At 38.0% G+C, this 17,449-nt stretch overlaps 3 protein-coding genes across 5 annotated transcripts; 1 reads left to right on the top strand and 2 right to left on the bottom strand.

The window, feature by feature from the left end:
* Positions 1–313: 313 nt before the first annotated feature.
* rpl30 (ribosomal protein L30) lies at positions 314–3,653 on the bottom strand. Its single transcript, XM_020634703.2, has 5 exons — positions 3,547–3,653; positions 3,384–3,432; positions 2,761–2,906; positions 1,291–1,421; positions 314–416 (listed from the first exon to the last, which is right to left on the bottom strand). The coding sequence occupies exons 2-5, from the start codon at positions 3,402–3,404 to the stop codon at positions 364–366; spliced, it is 351 nt and encodes a 116-aa protein (XP_020490359.1). The 5' UTR covers positions 3,405–3,432; positions 3,547–3,653; the 3' UTR covers positions 314–363.
* An 833-nt stretch (positions 3,654–4,486) lies between these two features.
* si:dkey-284p5.3 (uncharacterized protein LOC557830 homolog) lies at positions 4,487–12,026 on the top strand. 2 transcript variants are annotated; one of them, XM_020634699.3, is made up of 4 exons: positions 4,487–4,878; positions 8,081–8,437; positions 11,236–11,271; positions 11,355–12,026. In XM_020634699.3, exons 1-4 carry the CDS (start codon positions 4,791–4,793, stop codon positions 11,366–11,368), a joined length of 495 nt encoding a protein of 164 aa, XP_020490355.1. In that variant the 5' UTR covers positions 4,487–4,790; the 3' UTR covers positions 11,369–12,026. The 2 variants fall into 2 exon arrangements, with proteins under 2 accessions (XP_020490355.1, XP_020490356.1); XM_020634700.3 differs by having other exon boundaries at positions 4,490–4,878; positions 8,081–8,413.
* A 93-nt stretch (positions 12,027–12,119) lies between these two features.
* rida (reactive intermediate imine deaminase A homolog) lies at positions 12,120–17,223 on the bottom strand. Of its 2 annotated transcripts, none has more exons than XM_020634701.3 (6): positions 17,061–17,223; positions 15,974–16,079; positions 15,527–15,581; positions 15,370–15,438; positions 12,872–12,927; positions 12,120–12,440 (listed from the first exon to the last, which is right to left on the bottom strand). In XM_020634701.3, the coding sequence occupies exons 1-6, from the start codon at positions 17,123–17,125 to the stop codon at positions 12,384–12,386; spliced, it is 408 nt and encodes a 135-aa protein (XP_020490357.1). In that variant the 5' UTR covers positions 17,126–17,223; the 3' UTR covers positions 12,120–12,383. The 2 variants fall into 2 exon arrangements, with proteins under 2 accessions (XP_020490357.1, XP_020490358.1); XM_020634702.3 differs by lacking the exon at positions 17,061–17,223 and adding an exon at positions 16,736–16,893.
* Between the last annotated feature and the right edge of the window lie 226 nt (positions 17,224–17,449).

Raw genomic sequence — 17,449 nt, 5'->3', positions numbered from 1 at the left:
CGGTCGGTTGGTTGAAAACGTCAGTTGTACAGAAACAGATAATCCGGTTGTCATGCAAGTCACGAAAGAAAGATCCACTGTGGTTTTCAGACTCATTTCCTGTAAGTTTCCCGCTGACAGCTTCATAATGTAAAGAGCTCAGCGGAGACCAGAGGAAATCCCTCAGAGACCGTTAATAAGGGAAACTTCATCTGAGAAAATCTGAAGGGCACACCGATGCTCCCTGGTGGACACTTGCAGGACTGACTGGACAATCAGCTTATATTATTAAGAGATGCAGCTTATGTTAATAAGAGATGACATGACGGCAGCATTTCGTGTTAACACCGATTTTATTTATAACAACGGGGTGGGGGATCAGCTCTACTGAGGTGGCTGCTGCTGATCTGGCATGCTCCTGATGATGTCAGAATCGCCTGAGAAGAGAGAAAAACAAAAGACAGTGTTAAAATAAAGTCCTTTAACTCGTACAAAGACATCTGATAGATTTTGTTTGATAACTAACAAATTCTAAAACATGTCAACATTGTGAGGGTAAATGTTACCAATGGAAATGTCATGAACATTCCAGAAAGAACTGGCAGTTCAGCTGAGAGCTCCTTTAGGCTTTCATGTAGCGAACCACTTGTCCTGATCTGGACCACTATAGAGGTCCAACAGGCGCAAAAATTCGCACAGAAAACTCCAGTTGACAGGAGTTAAATCAACTATTACAAAGTTTAGTTGCGGTCCCGATAACTACACATGAATTAAACCAACAGTTTCCTGCAGGGACATTTCTGGAGCAACATTTCATTTATGTGAAGGATAACCAGGGAGTGATTTTGAAACATTAAATCACAGATCAAACTGTCCAAAAAGCAATTCATGAAACAAGCATAACATTTACCAAACACACAGATTACAGTTATGATTTCTTTGCAATTACTTAATATACTGAATGCCAGTGTTAGTAGAAAATCACTTGTGTCTATAGGGGATACTGGATAGAGGTGCATATCACTTTTTAATCAAAAGATATAAATTTGTGGTTGAAAAAAGTTTGGTGTGAAAATAATGGGATATGGCTTTTATGACTGCTGTTATTTTCTGTTAACCAGGCTTACCGGGGAATCTTGTTTTCTAACAAGACACAAACTTGTTTCATAAACATCCTTTAAATCTATTAAATATTCCAGCATGGGCCCCTCTCTCCTGAAATCTGACTTAGCCTTAGATGAACCAAAATGGAAAAGCTTGGGATTTAATTTCACAATATTGATGTTTCCAAGATAAAAAATGGATACTCACCAGGGTCAATAATGGCCAGTGTGCACACCCTGAAGTATTTTCCGCAGGCTGTGCCGAGCTCAATGTTGTTTCCACTGTAGTGGTGGACACCAGTCTTTGCCAGCATGGCGTAGTACTCAATCTCAGATTTCCTGGACATGACAGAAACAAGAAAAGTGTTAAGATCAAATAGAAAACAATAGATAAATCAAATCTCACAATGAACTGACCTATTTCAAGACTGCAACCCTTCTAATGTCATGAATCCAGTCATTCATGGTGAGACAAGCTAACAGCACAATCATTTTACAAGTTCTGGACATATTAACAAAGCTAAAAGAAATAGCTAAACGAACAGCTGTGTCGGACTGAATTGTCAGTCACAGGCGCTATTTCACTAGCATGCTTGTGAGTTTGAAAACCAATGGTTTCAACCAAGGCTCAAGCTTATCATAAATTTCCCAAGTTTTACACAAATTGTGATTTTTTTTTTTTTTTTAAACTTTATCCTGCTGACAACTTAACCTGATTAGAGATGTTACTAGGTACGAGTCCAGTGTCTGACGCATTAAACTCTAAAATGACTTAAACACAGCTTCTACTGCATATAAAATTACCAGGTTGTTGACACTTCAATTCTGTTAGAAAGTTTTCTAACATTTTCTTCTGTTTCACATTCATGCAAGAACCAAACATTATCTAAATGAACATGTTTCTATTCACATAAGATACACCAGAACACAAGTAAAATGTTTAATTCTTAAAATGTCCAAAACCTATTTATTATTTATTATAAAAAAAGGTTGCCATGTGTGTAAAGTAACACATATTTTGAGCAGTATTGGAAATTCATCTTGTGCAGGGCACACAATTACAGACTTAAATGAGAGAATTGTCCTGTCTTCAAAAACTTAAAGTGTATAGGGGACTCACAACATTGAAATAAACTTCACTTCCCCATACATTTTGGGATGCCCAGAGAGAAATCTTTAAGTCATGCTAATTTGGACTCTCCAGGCAGTGATGTCTACTGTTTGTTTAGTTCAGTAACTGTTGTTATTAAAAAAGACATAAGAGTAACAATCCATGATAATCAATGTGCAATCACACTATATGAAACTGTAAAAAAAAAAAAAAAAGCCCTTCAGAGCTTCAAATTCTGCAATTGAATCACACAACCCAGTCGACAGCATCCTTGCTGTGCTTTAAATAGTTTAATCAAAATCTAAAAAGTTTGTCATCAACAGTATTTTACAAATCTGAGCATGCCATGGTGTTACTTTGTGCTTTAAAGTTGTAATAAAGGAAGTGCATCATTCTGGTCCTGTTTGGATGATATCTCATGGCATTGTTAACATCCGAACAGGCTCATCTACCTACACGATTTAATAACACACAAGTCATGCACACACACACAACATCTCAAATGATGTTACTATTGCCACAGCATCGGAGACAATTCTCTGAATCAGACTTGTGGTCTTCATATACCTGAGGGCAGGGCAGTTGTTGGCCAGGATGACCAGCTTGGCTTTCCCCTGACGGATCATCTTCTGGGACTGTTTGTATCCCAGGACGTATTTACCACTCTTCATCACCAACTGGAGACGGGAGTTGATGGACTCCATGGACTTTTTCTGAACAAGACATACATACTTAAAGTTAGTGACGGCTGCATAGCTGACTTTAACCACTCATCCATCACTGAGGTCGTAACAAGTCTCTCCTAATTACAGGAATATGGCATTTGCCACCATGACATCGGATTGTAGGCATATCAAACTTTTAGAGTCATTGCCATTTTATTTAAATCACAATTGACAGTGTTCAAGATTCATCCAACTAGCATTAGCTGACCTGCCGGTGTTACACAGACCGCCCGCATCAAAATTAGCCTAAAAATAATGATTTAAAGGGGGGACAACGAGTAATATAATATATAATATGCTTTAAATAGTTTACAACCGCAATAACACACGCAGAAATGTCCGTGTTGTAAGCATATAATACATTAAACCCGATGTAGCTAACAGCTAGGTAGCAGGCCCTGAGTGAAGCACGTCTCCATGTGAGAGCAGCCCCGCAGCAGCAGCGTGTGCACCATCGACACTCACCGTCTTCTTTGCGGCCACCATTTTTGCGGTTTAGTCCGGTATGGCCAACCTACGGGCGAGAGAGAAGCACAATGAGACTGTCGTTAAGGTCTGGATGTGAATACTATTTCAAATAGGTCAAATCCCAATGATTTTTAACAAGAAAACTCGGAGCTTTTCTTACTGTGAGTTAACTCCAATATGGCCTCGGAGAGAAAGGAAGTCCCATCATGCACTGCGCTGCTATATCGTTCGTTGGCCTGCGCAAACGAGTTCTGCGCAGATTGCTCATGCAGATTGTTTACAACAATGTATATTATAAATATATAATCTATGTTTACAACTATTTTACCAGACAGTTAATAACTAATTAATTACAAATATATGTTTCCTTTTCTCCATAAGAAACATAATGTATAAATAAACGGGGTCTACAGCAAAAAAAACAATAGTCAAGATTGTTAGTCTATGTAATACACTTTATTATTTAAGTAGTGCTTAAGTAACAAATACATTTTACAGAAATTCAAACTTTTAGGCTACTGAAAAATAACGTTAAATGTATTTAATTAGATGGAATACAAAGTGGCTGATGGTGTCTACGTTTTCACTTCATATCAAAAAAAAATTGTATCTATAATTTTTTGATTACAGGGATGATTTATTTGATCTTTTTAATATTTGGTCAACTTTAAGAAATGCAGAATTGTTTTAGAATTAGCCGCCCATTGGTAAATAAAAGCAAGATTCAAAAAAATATTTTTCTCTGGTCAAATCACCTTAATCATTCAAATGTGGCAGAGACACGAGTACAAACAAGACACAACAAAACACAAACAGCTCTGACAGTGGCACACCAGGAGCCCAAAGACTTTCTTTACTTTTGATACTTTTAGCAATTTTTATCAAATCAAGTATTTCAAATTATTATAGCTCATTCAACGTCTCAAAAAACTCAGAAAACTCCACTCACAAGCTGGATGCTACTCGAAAAGTCCAATCTTATTTGTGGCAACAGTTTCACTTTCCCCGCCACAAGAGGTGGCCGCAGCACACTGACTAAATAATGTATTTATGTCCCTCCGCCCGCCTCCTGGAAACAGCCTAAGTTACGGTACACAACACAAGCCCACATTTCACCTGCCTTCCCAACTATATGGAGACCTGTAGCTACAATACAAATAGCAGAGCGCTGTTTAGCAGGAAGGAAGAACCAGGATGCGCAATTACGCACGAGATTAAAGGAGTTTGACGACCGGCCCCTTTTTTTTTTAAAGTTTCTCCTCCAGGGGATTCACTATCCAAAGTTTGAGTCGTCTCCATTCAAAGAGAGGATATCTATGCACGACGTCATCAGCGCAACAACAGCCTCTCCTCATCTCTTCACTCTGAAGTTTACAAGCCAGTCCTCTATGTGCACAGGACAGGATGGGATGCTCCACCAGTTCACAAACTTCAGCAGTGGATACTGGACCAAGGGATAAACAAGCGGAGAGCAACGGAGCCAGCACAACAGGTGATACACAAAGCATTCCACTTACATGTAATTTAATAAATATATCGAAAAGACACAGGCAGCATTTGGATAATGACTAAAAAGCATAAAGAGTTGTCCTATCTCAAAATTATACTTAATATCATAGCTTTATAATTTACATGTAGAGTACAGCAGTATATCTTTTTGATTGTGTAAATTACTATACAATTTGTGAAATGTTAAGCATTTAAGCACTGACCAAGCATGTAAGAGATCAAAATGACTTTAATATGCTTGTAAAGATGTATTTGTTTTCATCATACCACTGGAATTGCGTCTTAGATCATGCAATTCATATGTATGAATAATTAACAGACAATAGGTCGATTTGTTTTTAATTTTAGTACATACCTTAAATAGACTTGCAACAAGTGGTTGGAATGTTGCATCATCCACGATTATAGTGTTGTCAGCACTGCTCTGATAAAAGGTATCCAGCCATGAAAATGATCAATGTGTGTCTCTGGCTACAGTATCTGGTGTCTTTGCTTTAGTAAGCCAGAGCTCCACAGTGACAGGATGTGAAAGTTTATTGTGATTATTTAACAGTGGTCTCTGGCCCTGTCCTTGAGCAAGACCAAAGCAGATTTGGTGACAGTCTACAGTTTCAATAGGAAATGGAGAAGTCCATTTTGGACACTCCTTTGCTGCGGCGGGTCAGGGATGGCCTGGCTGTTGTGCAAAGTATTAAGCGTTTCAAAGTAAAACACCAACACTGGATCCTGTGTTAGAATTCAGACCAGTTAAGTAATAGTGTGAACCTTGCCGATATATAAGTGTGCAATTTACCTTCAGAGGGTGTCAAATGTTTATTTTTGCCTAATCTGTTTGCTTAACAAACATAATGAGTGAGACTGTGTTTGCAGTTCTGCCAGCTAAGGCATTAGTTGACAGACTCAGAGAATAAGGAGATGAAAAACTGGTAAAAGATTCACTAAGTTGGACCCCCTCTGAGAATGTGTCTGTTTCTCTCATTTTCTACTTGCATTCTTCAAATAAGATAGTAAGGGCCTGTTAGTGCAATGGAGACACATGCACACATTGACAAGTAAAGATGTTAAAATGTAAAGCATCAGAGTGATACAGTGAGTGATGAAACCAACAAGACCCTGAGAATTTCTTATTTTTCAAAAGTTGTAAGCTTGCAGCTTTCCCTGACCTCTGACCTCCCGGTAAAGGTGAACTGAAAAAAAAAAAATCTCCCAATAATTAGAATTCTTCTATCTCATCAATGTGGTCAGATAATTCAGTCTGTTCTCATAACAGACTTTGTAAGTCCCTCTTCAGGATTTTCATCTTAAGGACAATGTGTTCCTGTAACAATCGTCTTGAAGGGCAGATGGAAAGTAGTCAGGCTCTTATCTTATTCTTTGCATAAAGCTCATTTCCTTTACTTAGTGCTGCTAGTTGCTCTCACGAAACTAGACGTCCATCAACCCAAGCTTCGCCCTTAGAACGTGTTCATTTACAACTCTTATATTGTCACCCTAAAGTTAGCATCTTTCGCTGACCAATGTGATATACTTTTTCACTATCATAATTATAATTATTCATGTCATGCTAAATGTTCCCTTTTTAAAAAAATAAATAAAACACCTTGAGTATAAAAACATGGAAGGTCAACCTTCAGGACTTCCCTGATCCGTGCTTTTCAACTTTGCAATGCAAATCACTCTGAAAAAAAAGTGCTATAAGGAAGTGATGCACAATGTTCCTAAAGCACGGCAACAAGTTCATAGAGCTGAAAACTGTGAGAGGCTGGGAACGTTTATTTACAACAATCCTTTATCATGAACTGTTTGTGGTTTTGCATCAGTGGAAGTCTCATAATACATTTTTTGTTTTTAAAAATAAACACATTATTTACATTTGACAAGTTGAAGCTTTTTGTTTTATTCTTTCTTTTTTTTTTAAGGAAATGCTAATTACATTTTTTTCCCCTTTTTTGATGAATATGATTGATTTGCTGATCAGTTCCTTGGACATCAGAAGTTGTTTTGTGTGCAATAGACTCTAATTTTAACACTATATTCTCAGTATATATGTATAGATTTAAGTATATACTATATATATATATATATATATATATATATATATATAGTAAGTGTATAACTGCTATATAATACGTATATAACAAGATTGCATTACATAGCAAATAAAATATTTGAACTTCTGTTAATTCTTTTTATTTCCCTTCTAAATATAAACAAGTGTATTGTGTCTGTTTACCACAGATAACATCCATCATTTCTGAAACCCGCAAATGAAATCGGCCGAATATCAAAAGGTCCATTGATTGTGTTGGAAGAGTTGTTTTCAGTGTTGCTTGGCACCCGTGATGATATTTGTTACTGGTTAACTTCCTGGTTTTGGATTAAGAAAACTCCTTAGTCATCACATAGGCAACACAAACATAAAGTCAACTCAACAATGGAAACCCAAGAACACCAGCCCTCACCCCAAGCTGTCTCGTGTTTAAATGATAAACCTGACAGGGTCTCTGTGTTGGTTTTATTGTTGTTTTTTTCATGTCACCATATAACCACCAGAAGGAAAGTGCTGCTTACAGGCATGAGTTACAGATATGACAGAAAATTAGGGACTTGAAAATAGGGATAAAACACAAGGAACGATTTTAAAAAGAAACTAAATGAGATCAAGAAAGGAGCGTCGATGGCCTAGCGGTTATGTCTTGTGTCCCATGTACAGAGGCTATAGTCCTCATCGCAGTGGCTGTGGGTTTGAATCTGACCTCGGCCTTTGCTTCATGTCATCCCCTGCTCTCTCCTCCCAGCATATCCTGTCTCTCTTCAGCTGCCCTATCCAATAAAACCAAAAAGGCCCAAAAATAACTTTAAAAATAAAAAAAAACAACAAGATCAAGAAAGACAAGTGTTTACTATACGATACTCTACTAAAAACTATTGACCCCTAACCCTTCATTTTTTACACTTTTTAAAGGGTCCTTTGCAGCATTAGAAAGAATGATTAGAGTAAAGGACTTTGACTCTCTCTCACTGAGATTTAATCATGTTCTCATACTTATTAGATTAAAATATTTTGGCTTTGGTATCTTGATGATTTGAAAAGCAACACTGTGACACATTTAATGTTTGATTTCAAACTGACATTTTGGATTTGTGGATGATGATATTCTGTCCTGTGCCTGTGTTCCTGACAGGGGCAGCTAATGAGAATGGCAAAGTCGCTGAAGACAGTGAAACTATCCCCGACCAGACAGCTGCTGAGGGCGGGGATGCTGCGCCTGCAGAAGAACCTGCTGTAGCTGCAACATCTGCAGGAAACACAGCTGCAGCTCCACCTGCAGGAGAGGAGCCTCCGCCTGCTGATGCCAGTCCCCCTGAAGATGCAGCAGCAGCACCTGAAGCAGCAGCACCTGAAGATGCAGCAGCAGCACCTGAAGAAACTCCTGCTGAAACTCTCGAAGCAGCAGACAGCACAGCAGAGACCGCAGCGAGCTCTTCAGAGCCTGAAGCTGCAGCTCCTGAGCAAGGTAGGCCGGATTCTAATGCATTGAGTAAGTGGAGTTTAGGTGCTTTTCTTCATAACTTCAAAGGACCACCTGGAGTGTGAGATGCAAAAACAAAAAACTCCACATAGATTGATTACATCTTTAACCTTCCTGATAAACCACACTTGTCTCTGCCAGAGGACCAGTTTGAAGCTGTCAGCAGTGGCTTTCAAGGTTGTGTGAATTCATTGATTTTCTACGCAAATGACATATTTCAAACATTCTGGCTGCCTATTGATAGCCCATGGCATCTATCACACAATCTAAAGACTTCAAAAAGTATGGAAGCTCACATCTACATGTGTTGTAGACTGGCGGTTTTCTGAATAGATTTTTTTTTTTGAGGCATTTTAATCTACAGAACATCCAAAGAGAAAATATCTTCACTTGCTTCAATGGATTAAAAACGTAGAAAAAAATTGTCCCAAACTATATGTGACCCTTCCAACCTGGTTGTGACCCCTGTGACCCTGGTTGAGCTGGGCACAACCCCCTGCATAGTGTTGCCTGATGAACGAGGCTGCCTCAGCGTCAACATACATAATGTCCCTTCTTTCTTTCTCCAGTCCCACTGCAATGACGGTAACCAAGCAATATCCAACAACACACACATGACTTTGATCTTTAATGAAAACCATGGGGGGGGGGGGGGTTGTCACATTAAAGTCACACATACGATGACACATGAAGAGTTCACTTGCAAAAAACAGATAAAAGCCATTCTGAAAAACAGTGCCCTGAGAGTTTTGATTTAGCACTTTAAATAGAGCTGTCATGTGAGCCAAAATCTGTTTTGGTGCAAAAACCCGATACATTCTATGGGGAACTCGGTCAAAGCCACACAACTTCAGTCTGAGTGATATTACCTGAAATAAACAATACATAAACAACAGAGTTATCTGCTTTTGCAAATAAACTCTTCATATAGAATTCATTTTTATAGCAATCTTTAACAACATTATTATATGTTTTTTTTATAGAATTCAGATTTCACCTTCACAAAAGATTGAAGTCTAAAAGGAACAGTAATATGGACAGGACTTAATATGTGGACTGTGTGTGAAGTGTGAACATCATTTCATGTTAGAGTTTGTTCAGCAGAGGCAGCTCAGCTCAGAGAACATTTTATTACTCACTAAACAAATAATGTGGTCAGGATACTTGAAAGGTTAAAACTGCTGAGAAACGTTAATGCCCAACTGTTCGAGCAGGTTTGTCCTCCAGTAGCTTTATTCATAAAGTATATTAGGTATTGATTGCTGACAGGACATGAACAGAACTTGAACAAGAATGCATCTAAAATAAATTGCTTACATGAAGTAAAAAAAAACCTGTATACTTTGCTGTAACTTACGTTTTATAAATAGAGGTGCAGTTTCACACGTATTGTTTTCTTTTCTCTTACAGTTTCAAAATACAACATTATTCATTTGAACAAGCTGCTCCCAGCTTCACAGAGGCTGCTCCTCATTTTCATCTTTATGACAAATGCAAAGTGTCCACAAATAAAAAAATGTCATGCAAAATAAAGAAATATGGATGTGGTTGCAGAGCCAATAAACTGCATTCATCTGGAAGGTAGATACAACACCTTGCATTCTTATGTTGTTAGAATGTCCCTCCAATAGTTTATTTTTCTATCTGCCTTTACTGTTAGTGAGAGGGGAAACAAATTCTCTGGCCTGAATTATTATATTTTCACACTTATTTAGGCAGACACCCTGCACATTTATACCTTAACTAAGTTAAGGTATAAGGCTATGTTAGTCCTGCAAGGTTCAAAATTCAATTGCAGTATATTTAGGGGATGACATTTAGCAAAGAATCCCCTCTATCAAGTAAAACTAATCTTCTTATCAGCGAATGGAAATAAATTCAAACTCCTTCTTTAAGTAAGCAGGGCAACAAATGGTAGAATAATAGGATCGGAAAATAACAAGCCTTTAACCTGACGGTGTGACACTCATTAAATAAACTTCAGATTTGATCCTTCTCCAGAATATTCATCTCATTAAGTCAATAACAGTCAGTATACTCTCCTTGAACCCGTGTCTCCACTTGAACTCGACCCCTTGTGCTGTCAAACTGGGCTCACCCTATGTGCTTGACCACAGGTCAGTTTAGACAGTGTGTAGGTGTGTGTGTGGATGTGTGTGGATGGCGTGTGTTGCCGACACTTAGTTGACACTGTGGTCTCATTAAGGTGCAATCTGAGTCCACAGAGAAACTAGAGCACGCAAACACACACAGGGCTTCCACTGAGCGCTGTCAGGTCTACACAGCCACCCTCACTCTGTTTCACAGCCAAAGAGAGAGAGAGAGAGAGAGAGGATTGAATGACACATTAGAGGGGTGGACATGTCAGCTCATCCATTTCTGGGTCTGCCAGTGGTCAGGGTCGTGACAGTTTATGTGGAAAAAAATCTGAAACAAGCCTTTAAAGTTATGACAGTGTGAATAACCATTAACATGTTTTTCTTCTTGTGATGGCCATGATTTTGAAACTTTTAACCAAAAAGGAATCCACAGACATTTCTGTCAACAGCTTCATTAGAAGTAGTTTTTTTCACCCAAGAAAAATCCTTTTATTGTCCTGAGTGGATCAGTAACAAGGACATGTTAATAGACTGCAGTTTAATGTATTACTATATATATATATATATATATATATATATATATATATGTGGTATATATCATTTTGTATATTAATAACTCTCTCCTCCAGGTTGCCATTGTTAATATTTCCTGTAAATTGGATTGTTTGTCCCTAACATGAAAACTCTTTGTCTTTTTTTTCCAAACAGAAAATGCAGAGGCTGCAGCGACTGAGGAGGCACCAGGTAATGTCAACACAATGTACCAAAATCAATTGAATCATTTCTATGTTAAAAAAATAACACACTCATCTCTTTTTGTTTTTCAGCTCCCAGTGAGTGAGGTGCAACATATCTTTCTGCACAGATGAGTTTGTTTGAAAAATCTTACTTAGTACGCATGCATGAGTGAATGTGTGCATGTGTGTGTGTCAGACGATGTCCTGTTGCCAACATGCAGACCCTGTGATAACCTCTTTCAGTCAGGGCCACTCAGTCATCACTTTGCCTTCCTCCACAGTAGTGTATGGCTAAAATGTATACTTGCATACTGTATATAGATTTCTTCTGCACTTACTGAGTTTCTTGAGTTCCAGTGGATGTAATAATAACTTGAAATTACTGACATGTCTTTTTATGATCTGCATGGACATTCATTTCAGATTTTCTTTTCACAATGATCTAAGACCTAAGACCCCATTTTGCACTTTTCTAAAACATCGTAATTATTAGAATTAAACCAAAGCCAAATTATATTTCTATACCAAACGATACTGATTTATTAGACTATATTATTCTAAGTAGCAGGCTTTGATTTCAGGATATGAAGAGCTGATACTCTATTCATCTCCCACTGATTTCCATCATTTATATAATGCACAAATGATTCAAGAGTACATGTGAGACTTTTTATGTGTCTGATGTGTCATTATTTATCTGCCCGCCCTGGAAACTGTAATAAGCTATGAACTGACAAATTAAAAAGACAACCTCAGAAATGGTGTCTGTCTGATACATGTACTTCTTTTATATCTTCATGCAGTACACACACATGGGATGAGACAATTGAGGGTGAATAATTATGGAGTCCGTGGTTTTACTACTTCCTTTTTATTATTATTATTCAGAGCTGCATGAAACAGAAATCGAGATACCAAACCAAACACAGCACAAAGAGTAGCCGAGTTTGGCAGCAGGGAATGTTTTATTGGTTGTAGAGATGAAATCTTTATTTAGTTATTATGTTGTGTTTCATGAAAGTATGTCAGGTATGAAGTAACCAAGTGGAGGAACTAATGTATGCTAAAGGTCACTTGAGGGTTATGAGACTACAATTTGTTTGTGACACGACCGGCTAGTCAGGAGTCTGAGAGCGGACCGAGAACAGCGACTGCCTCAATTTCCACCAGTCCACCCTGAGGAGAAAAAGCAGAGGACAATGAGAACACAGGAAAATAGGATATTTGGGTAATAAATACTTAAGATTGCAAAATTGCCAAACTTGAAAGATTGTGCTAACGTGTAGTTAGCTTTTAGCTATATGCCAACATGCTCACACAATGATTTATAAATGTTTAACTATAACTATGGCAGCCCATCCAACAGTTAAAACAACTCAATAAATGCTGCTACAAAAGATACTTGTGAAATCCTACTCTTTAGTTAGCACTGCTTCAACACTTTGTTTTCTCTCAACATTACTACAACATTCTTCAGTATTATTCTGCCCCTCTTATATATACTGTAGATGAAGAAAGATGCATGAGCATGCAGCTAGCTGCCATGGAAAGTCAACACCCTCTACACTGTAGTTCTGTGGTGATGTAAACATGTGGTTCATACTCACTCTGGGGAGAGCAGCAACTTGGTAAGCAGCTCTGGCAGGGAAGTTACTGGTGAAAACTGAAAGGACAACATTCAAGTTATACTGACAATGAAAATAAAGTGTATTTTAGAAGTCATCAGGTTTAACTACATCTTTCTTTAAAATCTCATACGTGCTTCTTTTTTGAAGTGTAACTTAAATTTGCTGCCCAGCAAATTACCAATTTATGTCTAAATATAAATATTACTGAATAAAACCAAAATGTGTTGCCAGATTAAAAAAAATATTTGGGTCACTTAATCTGTAAAATCTAGTATTCGAAATAAGAAACTTGTTTTAAAACATGGAGGAACCTCTGAGCTGCTGATAGCCACCTCAGAGGTGAAAACAGACATTTTAAAATCAAACCAGAATAATTAACCCACATTAGAAAACAAGATGGCTACAAGGCCTCAGACATTTGAGAAACAGCAACAATCTCACTTTAAATTTGACTCGGATATGCAGTTTGCAAATGTTCCTGATAGTTTTTACACTCATTTTAATTTCAGCAAAGAAATACAGGAAGTGAGTAGACAGTCAGCACTTTCATATCACCAAATAGATATCGAATAAGCTTTCCTTTCCTCATGAACAAATCAAAGCCATGGTCCTCACATTACCTGTCTAAGGTCTGGTGTTGAACATGTTTTTATGTGACTTAAGAAAAAAAACAAGCTGAAAGGCTTATTAGTTTTTTTGGCTTAGTTTTTTACAACAGTAGTCCTTAATAATCGCTGATTACTTACAAAGCCCAATAACTAATAAGCTTATTAACATGAATAAAGAAAATAGTTGAATATAACAATAATACTGTGCCTAATTAGAAATTTGAAAAACACTGGAATTTTTTTCCCATGTTTAGTTTTTGTAAGCACTTTAAAACCACTATTTCTAAATGATTTATATCCCTATGATACTAAGAATGATACAAATGTTTATTTAATAATATACTGCTAAGGTGTCCAATATTGGCTCTGTCAAGTGTGAAAACTACTTGTGTAACCAACCTCTGTTGACATATTTATTAATATGTAATTATAAGTTTACAGTACAGTGTAAATTGGTCTTTTAATGTTTCTACAAATTATAAATCGTACAGTTTTTAGGTTTTAATTGTAGCAGCAGCCAGGATTTCTAAATTCACAGAGCACACACATCATCTCTACAGGGTCAGGGTCCTGTTTGAGTTTCAGGGTTGAGTACAGTCAGGAGGAAAACGGGAGTTTGGGGGGTGGAGGAGGATGGGGGTGGGGGGGGGCACAGCAAAGCCTGATGGGAGAGTTGGGTTACATCTGTTCGCCTGCACAGCGGTGTCTGTTTACAACTCACGGGACACTGCAGCTCTATTACACCTGTCTGTTGTGATCCACGGGGGAAAAGCCCAGTCAGAATGGGCGACATTCATACGGCAGAGGACGAGCTGAGTGAGACTGTCTGTCAGGTGACTGATACACCTGTCAGCAGTCGTTTTGTGAGGGACGTCAGTGAAACATGAGGCACTGCATCCCCTCATGAGAACACATGTACAGATCCTCGAGTGTGCCAACGGGAATAACATTTCACAGAGTTTAATTGTGATATTATAGGATTTTTTTTTTTGTTTGTAAATATAGTCATGAAATAGAAACTGGTTATAATATGCTTTAGCATTACTAAATAGACATTACATGTTTTGTAATAGTATTTTGCTTCTTTTAAAAAAATATACAAATAGTGATTCATCACTAACAACCAAAACGAGAAAATAGAATTGCTACTCAGCAAACTGAATACAGAGTTTTTTTTAACTTCAAGTATAATAACTTGTCTTTCACCTCAAAAGGTATTAATGAGACAGATAATTATTATTTGTATTCTTATTTTATAAGATTATTGTGGGGCTTTTTTTTAACCCTTTATTCAGAGACAGGACAGTGGATAGAGTCAGGAATCTGGGAGAGAGAGTGGGGAATGACATGCGGGAAAAGAGCCACAGGTCGGATTCAAACCCGGGCCGCCCGCCAGCAGGTCCATGGCCTCCATACACTGGGCACTCACAGTAGCCACTAGGCTATTTCAAGATAAATTAAATTCTTGATTGTTTACAGTTAGAGTCCCCTCAATGGCCCATACATTGTTTTGAATTGGCGCTAAACAAATAAAGATTGATTGATTGATTATCAGCCTCCAATCCTTACTGTTGACGTTTCCAAACATTCAGTGCCTCACTTGAAGTCACTAAAGCATGAAGATAATACCAACTTTCAATCCAACAGTATTTATTTATGGTAGTGAAGCAAGTCAGTTGTATTGATGACTGAACTATTTTAGTGAAAGGACGCCCCCCTGTGGCTGCTTTCATACATCCAGAAGAATATCAAGAGGAACAAAAAGTACACCATTTTCAATTGTAAGACAAGAACCAAAAAAATTGGATGTCAGTTATTTTTGAGCTTTGAAAAAAACCCAATAACAATGATAACAAAGGTTCATCTTACATGTTTTGTAGACCTCATTAACGCTGTTAAAGTCGTTGATATCAGCAAGTAGCACCGTCGTCTTCACCACTGAAATCAAAGAGTTTAGAGTTTATTCTCGGAAACAAAAAGGAGCAACAGCGAAGTCATGAAACGTTTGGTAGTTCTGAGATCTCACCGTTGGTGTAGTTGCAGTTGGCCGCTTTGAGGATCTCGCCCATATTGACGAGAGCCTGAGGGAAGAGAGAGAGAGAGAGACACACAGTGGGAAATTATTTTAATGCATCTTCTGTGAAATCTAGTTTAAGCCACAAAAAGCATCACATCACAAAAAGGTGACTTTTACTTCAATTGTCATTCAAACAAAACAGACTAAATTAATGTTTTCAGCTTCAATTCTAAGTGAACCAGTTGAGCTGCTTCAGTTAAAACTGATCCATTGAAGGATCCTTGTTAGAGAAAACTTGGTTTCTTGTTGATCTTAAATGAAAAACACTTGTGATAAAGGTCAACTATGGGGGCTGTGCTTCAGACTAACAGCCCTCTAAAGTCAATACAAAATAACTTGCAGATGTAACACTCATTGTCCATCATCATCATCATCATCATCCCCTGTGAGTCTCACCTGTTTGGCCTGGGCCTGCACTCCTCCATCTACCAGCTGACCAGAGGCCACGTCCATCCCCAGCTGACCCGAGATGTACATTGTTCTGTCCACAACCACCGACTGGCTAAGAATGAAACGCACATGCATTCAGAAAAAAATAACCTCATTACATACACCTGAACACTTTAAACATCAAACCACAAGCAGCTGCACAAACCTGCTGATATTTCCTTTTTCAGGCCAATATTCTGTTTTCATCATGATCTATTCTTAACTTATTTTGTCTACTTTTCTAGCCAAGGACTCACACAAACTTTTTATGCATTTGAAAATAAAATAATAGACCTTGACTTCTGTGCTGAGCATTATTTGTGGTTATTTATCATATCATATATTATTATAAGTGTAAGATAATGTTGCCTTAATCTACCACCAGGGCCCGAATGGCAAAACAATTGCATTCCTGCAAAGCTCTAGAGAGCTTGTTGAAGTGGATTGAAGGCCATTCATTCATTGTGTGAAGTTGCTCCGCCCACTGACAGCCGATTGGTCATGACAGAGACACCCCTCAACATAACATAACCCTAAAACTGTGCAAAGTGAGCAGAATCTAAAAAGAAGCAATAAAAGAAAACATAAGATTTACAAGATGTGACAGGTTTCAAATGATTTCTGGGAACTTGTTTTAAAATTTAACAACAAAAAGTGGCATTTTATTAAGATTAAAGTAGTCTACATTTGACGTCGAGGTGCATTATTTCACTGAATTTAAAACCTTACCTGTATATTCCCTGTCTGACGGGGGCTTTTGGTGTGTAGGGAAATTTTCGACCAATAGCTGCCATTTCAAGTCTGTTTGAGAGTTGTTCTACTCTGCAGCTGCTCCTTCTGCTCTGCTAAAGTTTAAACTTTGGCACTACTTTATGGGGTCAAGTCAAACAGGTGAGTTCACTGAACACGTAAGTCCCGCCCCCTTGTCATATAGCCTACTGGACTGTCCTCATGATTACTGTGATTACACAAACTTTCTATGTAGGTACAAGTTAATGCAACACACGTGTCACTGTAAACAGTGAAGTGTACATATTGTTGTCTGTTTTCTCACCTGTAAGGGCCGATGGCAGCCGGGGCGGATGTAGTGTTGATGATTCTTCTGATGAGCGCAGACATGATGAACCTGATATTTTTCTCTCTCCCTTGTTCTTGAACGCAGAGTGGCTCAAATGCAAGAAACGTGTTTGCAACAGCTTCTGGAAAGAAAAACAGTTGCTGCCGTAAAGTGTACCGTAATTTCTCTACACAAGACAACACCGCATTTTTGAAGGAAGTTGACGGAAAATAGGACAGAAAGCGAACATCAGTGCGCCACTACACAGAGTATTACGGTAAAACAGGTGGTCATTCATGAGCTTTCTTCAGCACTGGAGTCCAAGTCAGAGGTTCAAGTCTCCTTTTATGAGGTCGGAGATAAGATAAAAAAATATTTCACGGCAG

This window comes from Labrus bergylta, chromosome 19, assembly GCF_963930695.1.
Source record: "Labrus bergylta chromosome 19, fLabBer1.1, whole genome shotgun sequence".
In the NCBI taxonomy this organism is placed as follows: Eukaryota; Metazoa; Chordata; class Actinopteri; order Labriformes; family Labridae; genus Labrus; species Labrus bergylta.
This window is presented reverse-complemented; position numbering and strand designations above follow the sequence as displayed.

What these genes read in the sequence shown, in the direction of transcription:
- rpl30 (XM_020634703.2), bottom strand. Translation starts at nt 3,404, where the DNA reads ATGGTGGCCGCAAAGAAGACG. An exon ending in TGGTGGCCGCAAAGAAGACG is followed by an intron (nt 2,907 to 3,383) that starts GTGAGTGTCGAT and finishes TGTCTTGTTCAG; the next exon opens with AAAAAGTCCATGGAGTCCAT. An exon ending in AACAACTGCCCTGCCCTCAG is followed by an intron (nt 1,422 to 2,760) that starts GTATATGAAGAC and finishes TGTCATGTCCAG; the next exon opens with GAAATCTGAGATTGAGTACT.
- si:dkey-284p5.3 (XM_020634699.3), top strand. Translation starts at nt 4,791, where the DNA reads ATGGGATGCTCCACCAGTTCACAAACTTCAGCAGTGGATACTGGACCA. An exon ending in CAACGGAGCCAGCACAACAG is followed by an intron (nt 4,879 to 8,080) that starts GTGATACACAAA and finishes TGTTCCTGACAG; the next exon opens with GGGCAGCTAATGAGAATGGC. An exon ending in GCCGGATTCTAATGCATTGA is followed by an intron (nt 8,438 to 11,235) that starts GTAAGTGGAGTT and finishes TTTTCCAAACAG; the next exon opens with AAAATGCAGAGGCTGCAGCG.
- rida (XM_020634701.3), bottom strand. Translation starts at nt 17,125, where the DNA reads ATGTCTGCGCTCATCAGAAGAATCATCAACACTACATCCGCCCCGGCT. An exon ending in CAACTGCAACTACACCAACG is followed by an intron (nt 15,439 to 15,526) that starts GTGAGATCTCAG and finishes CTTTGATTTCAG; the next exon opens with TGGTGAAGACGACGGTGCTA. An exon ending in TAATGAGGTCTACAAAACAT is followed by an intron (nt 12,928 to 15,369) that starts GTAAGATGAACC and finishes TTGTCCTTTCAG; the next exon opens with TTTTCACCAGTAACTTCCCT.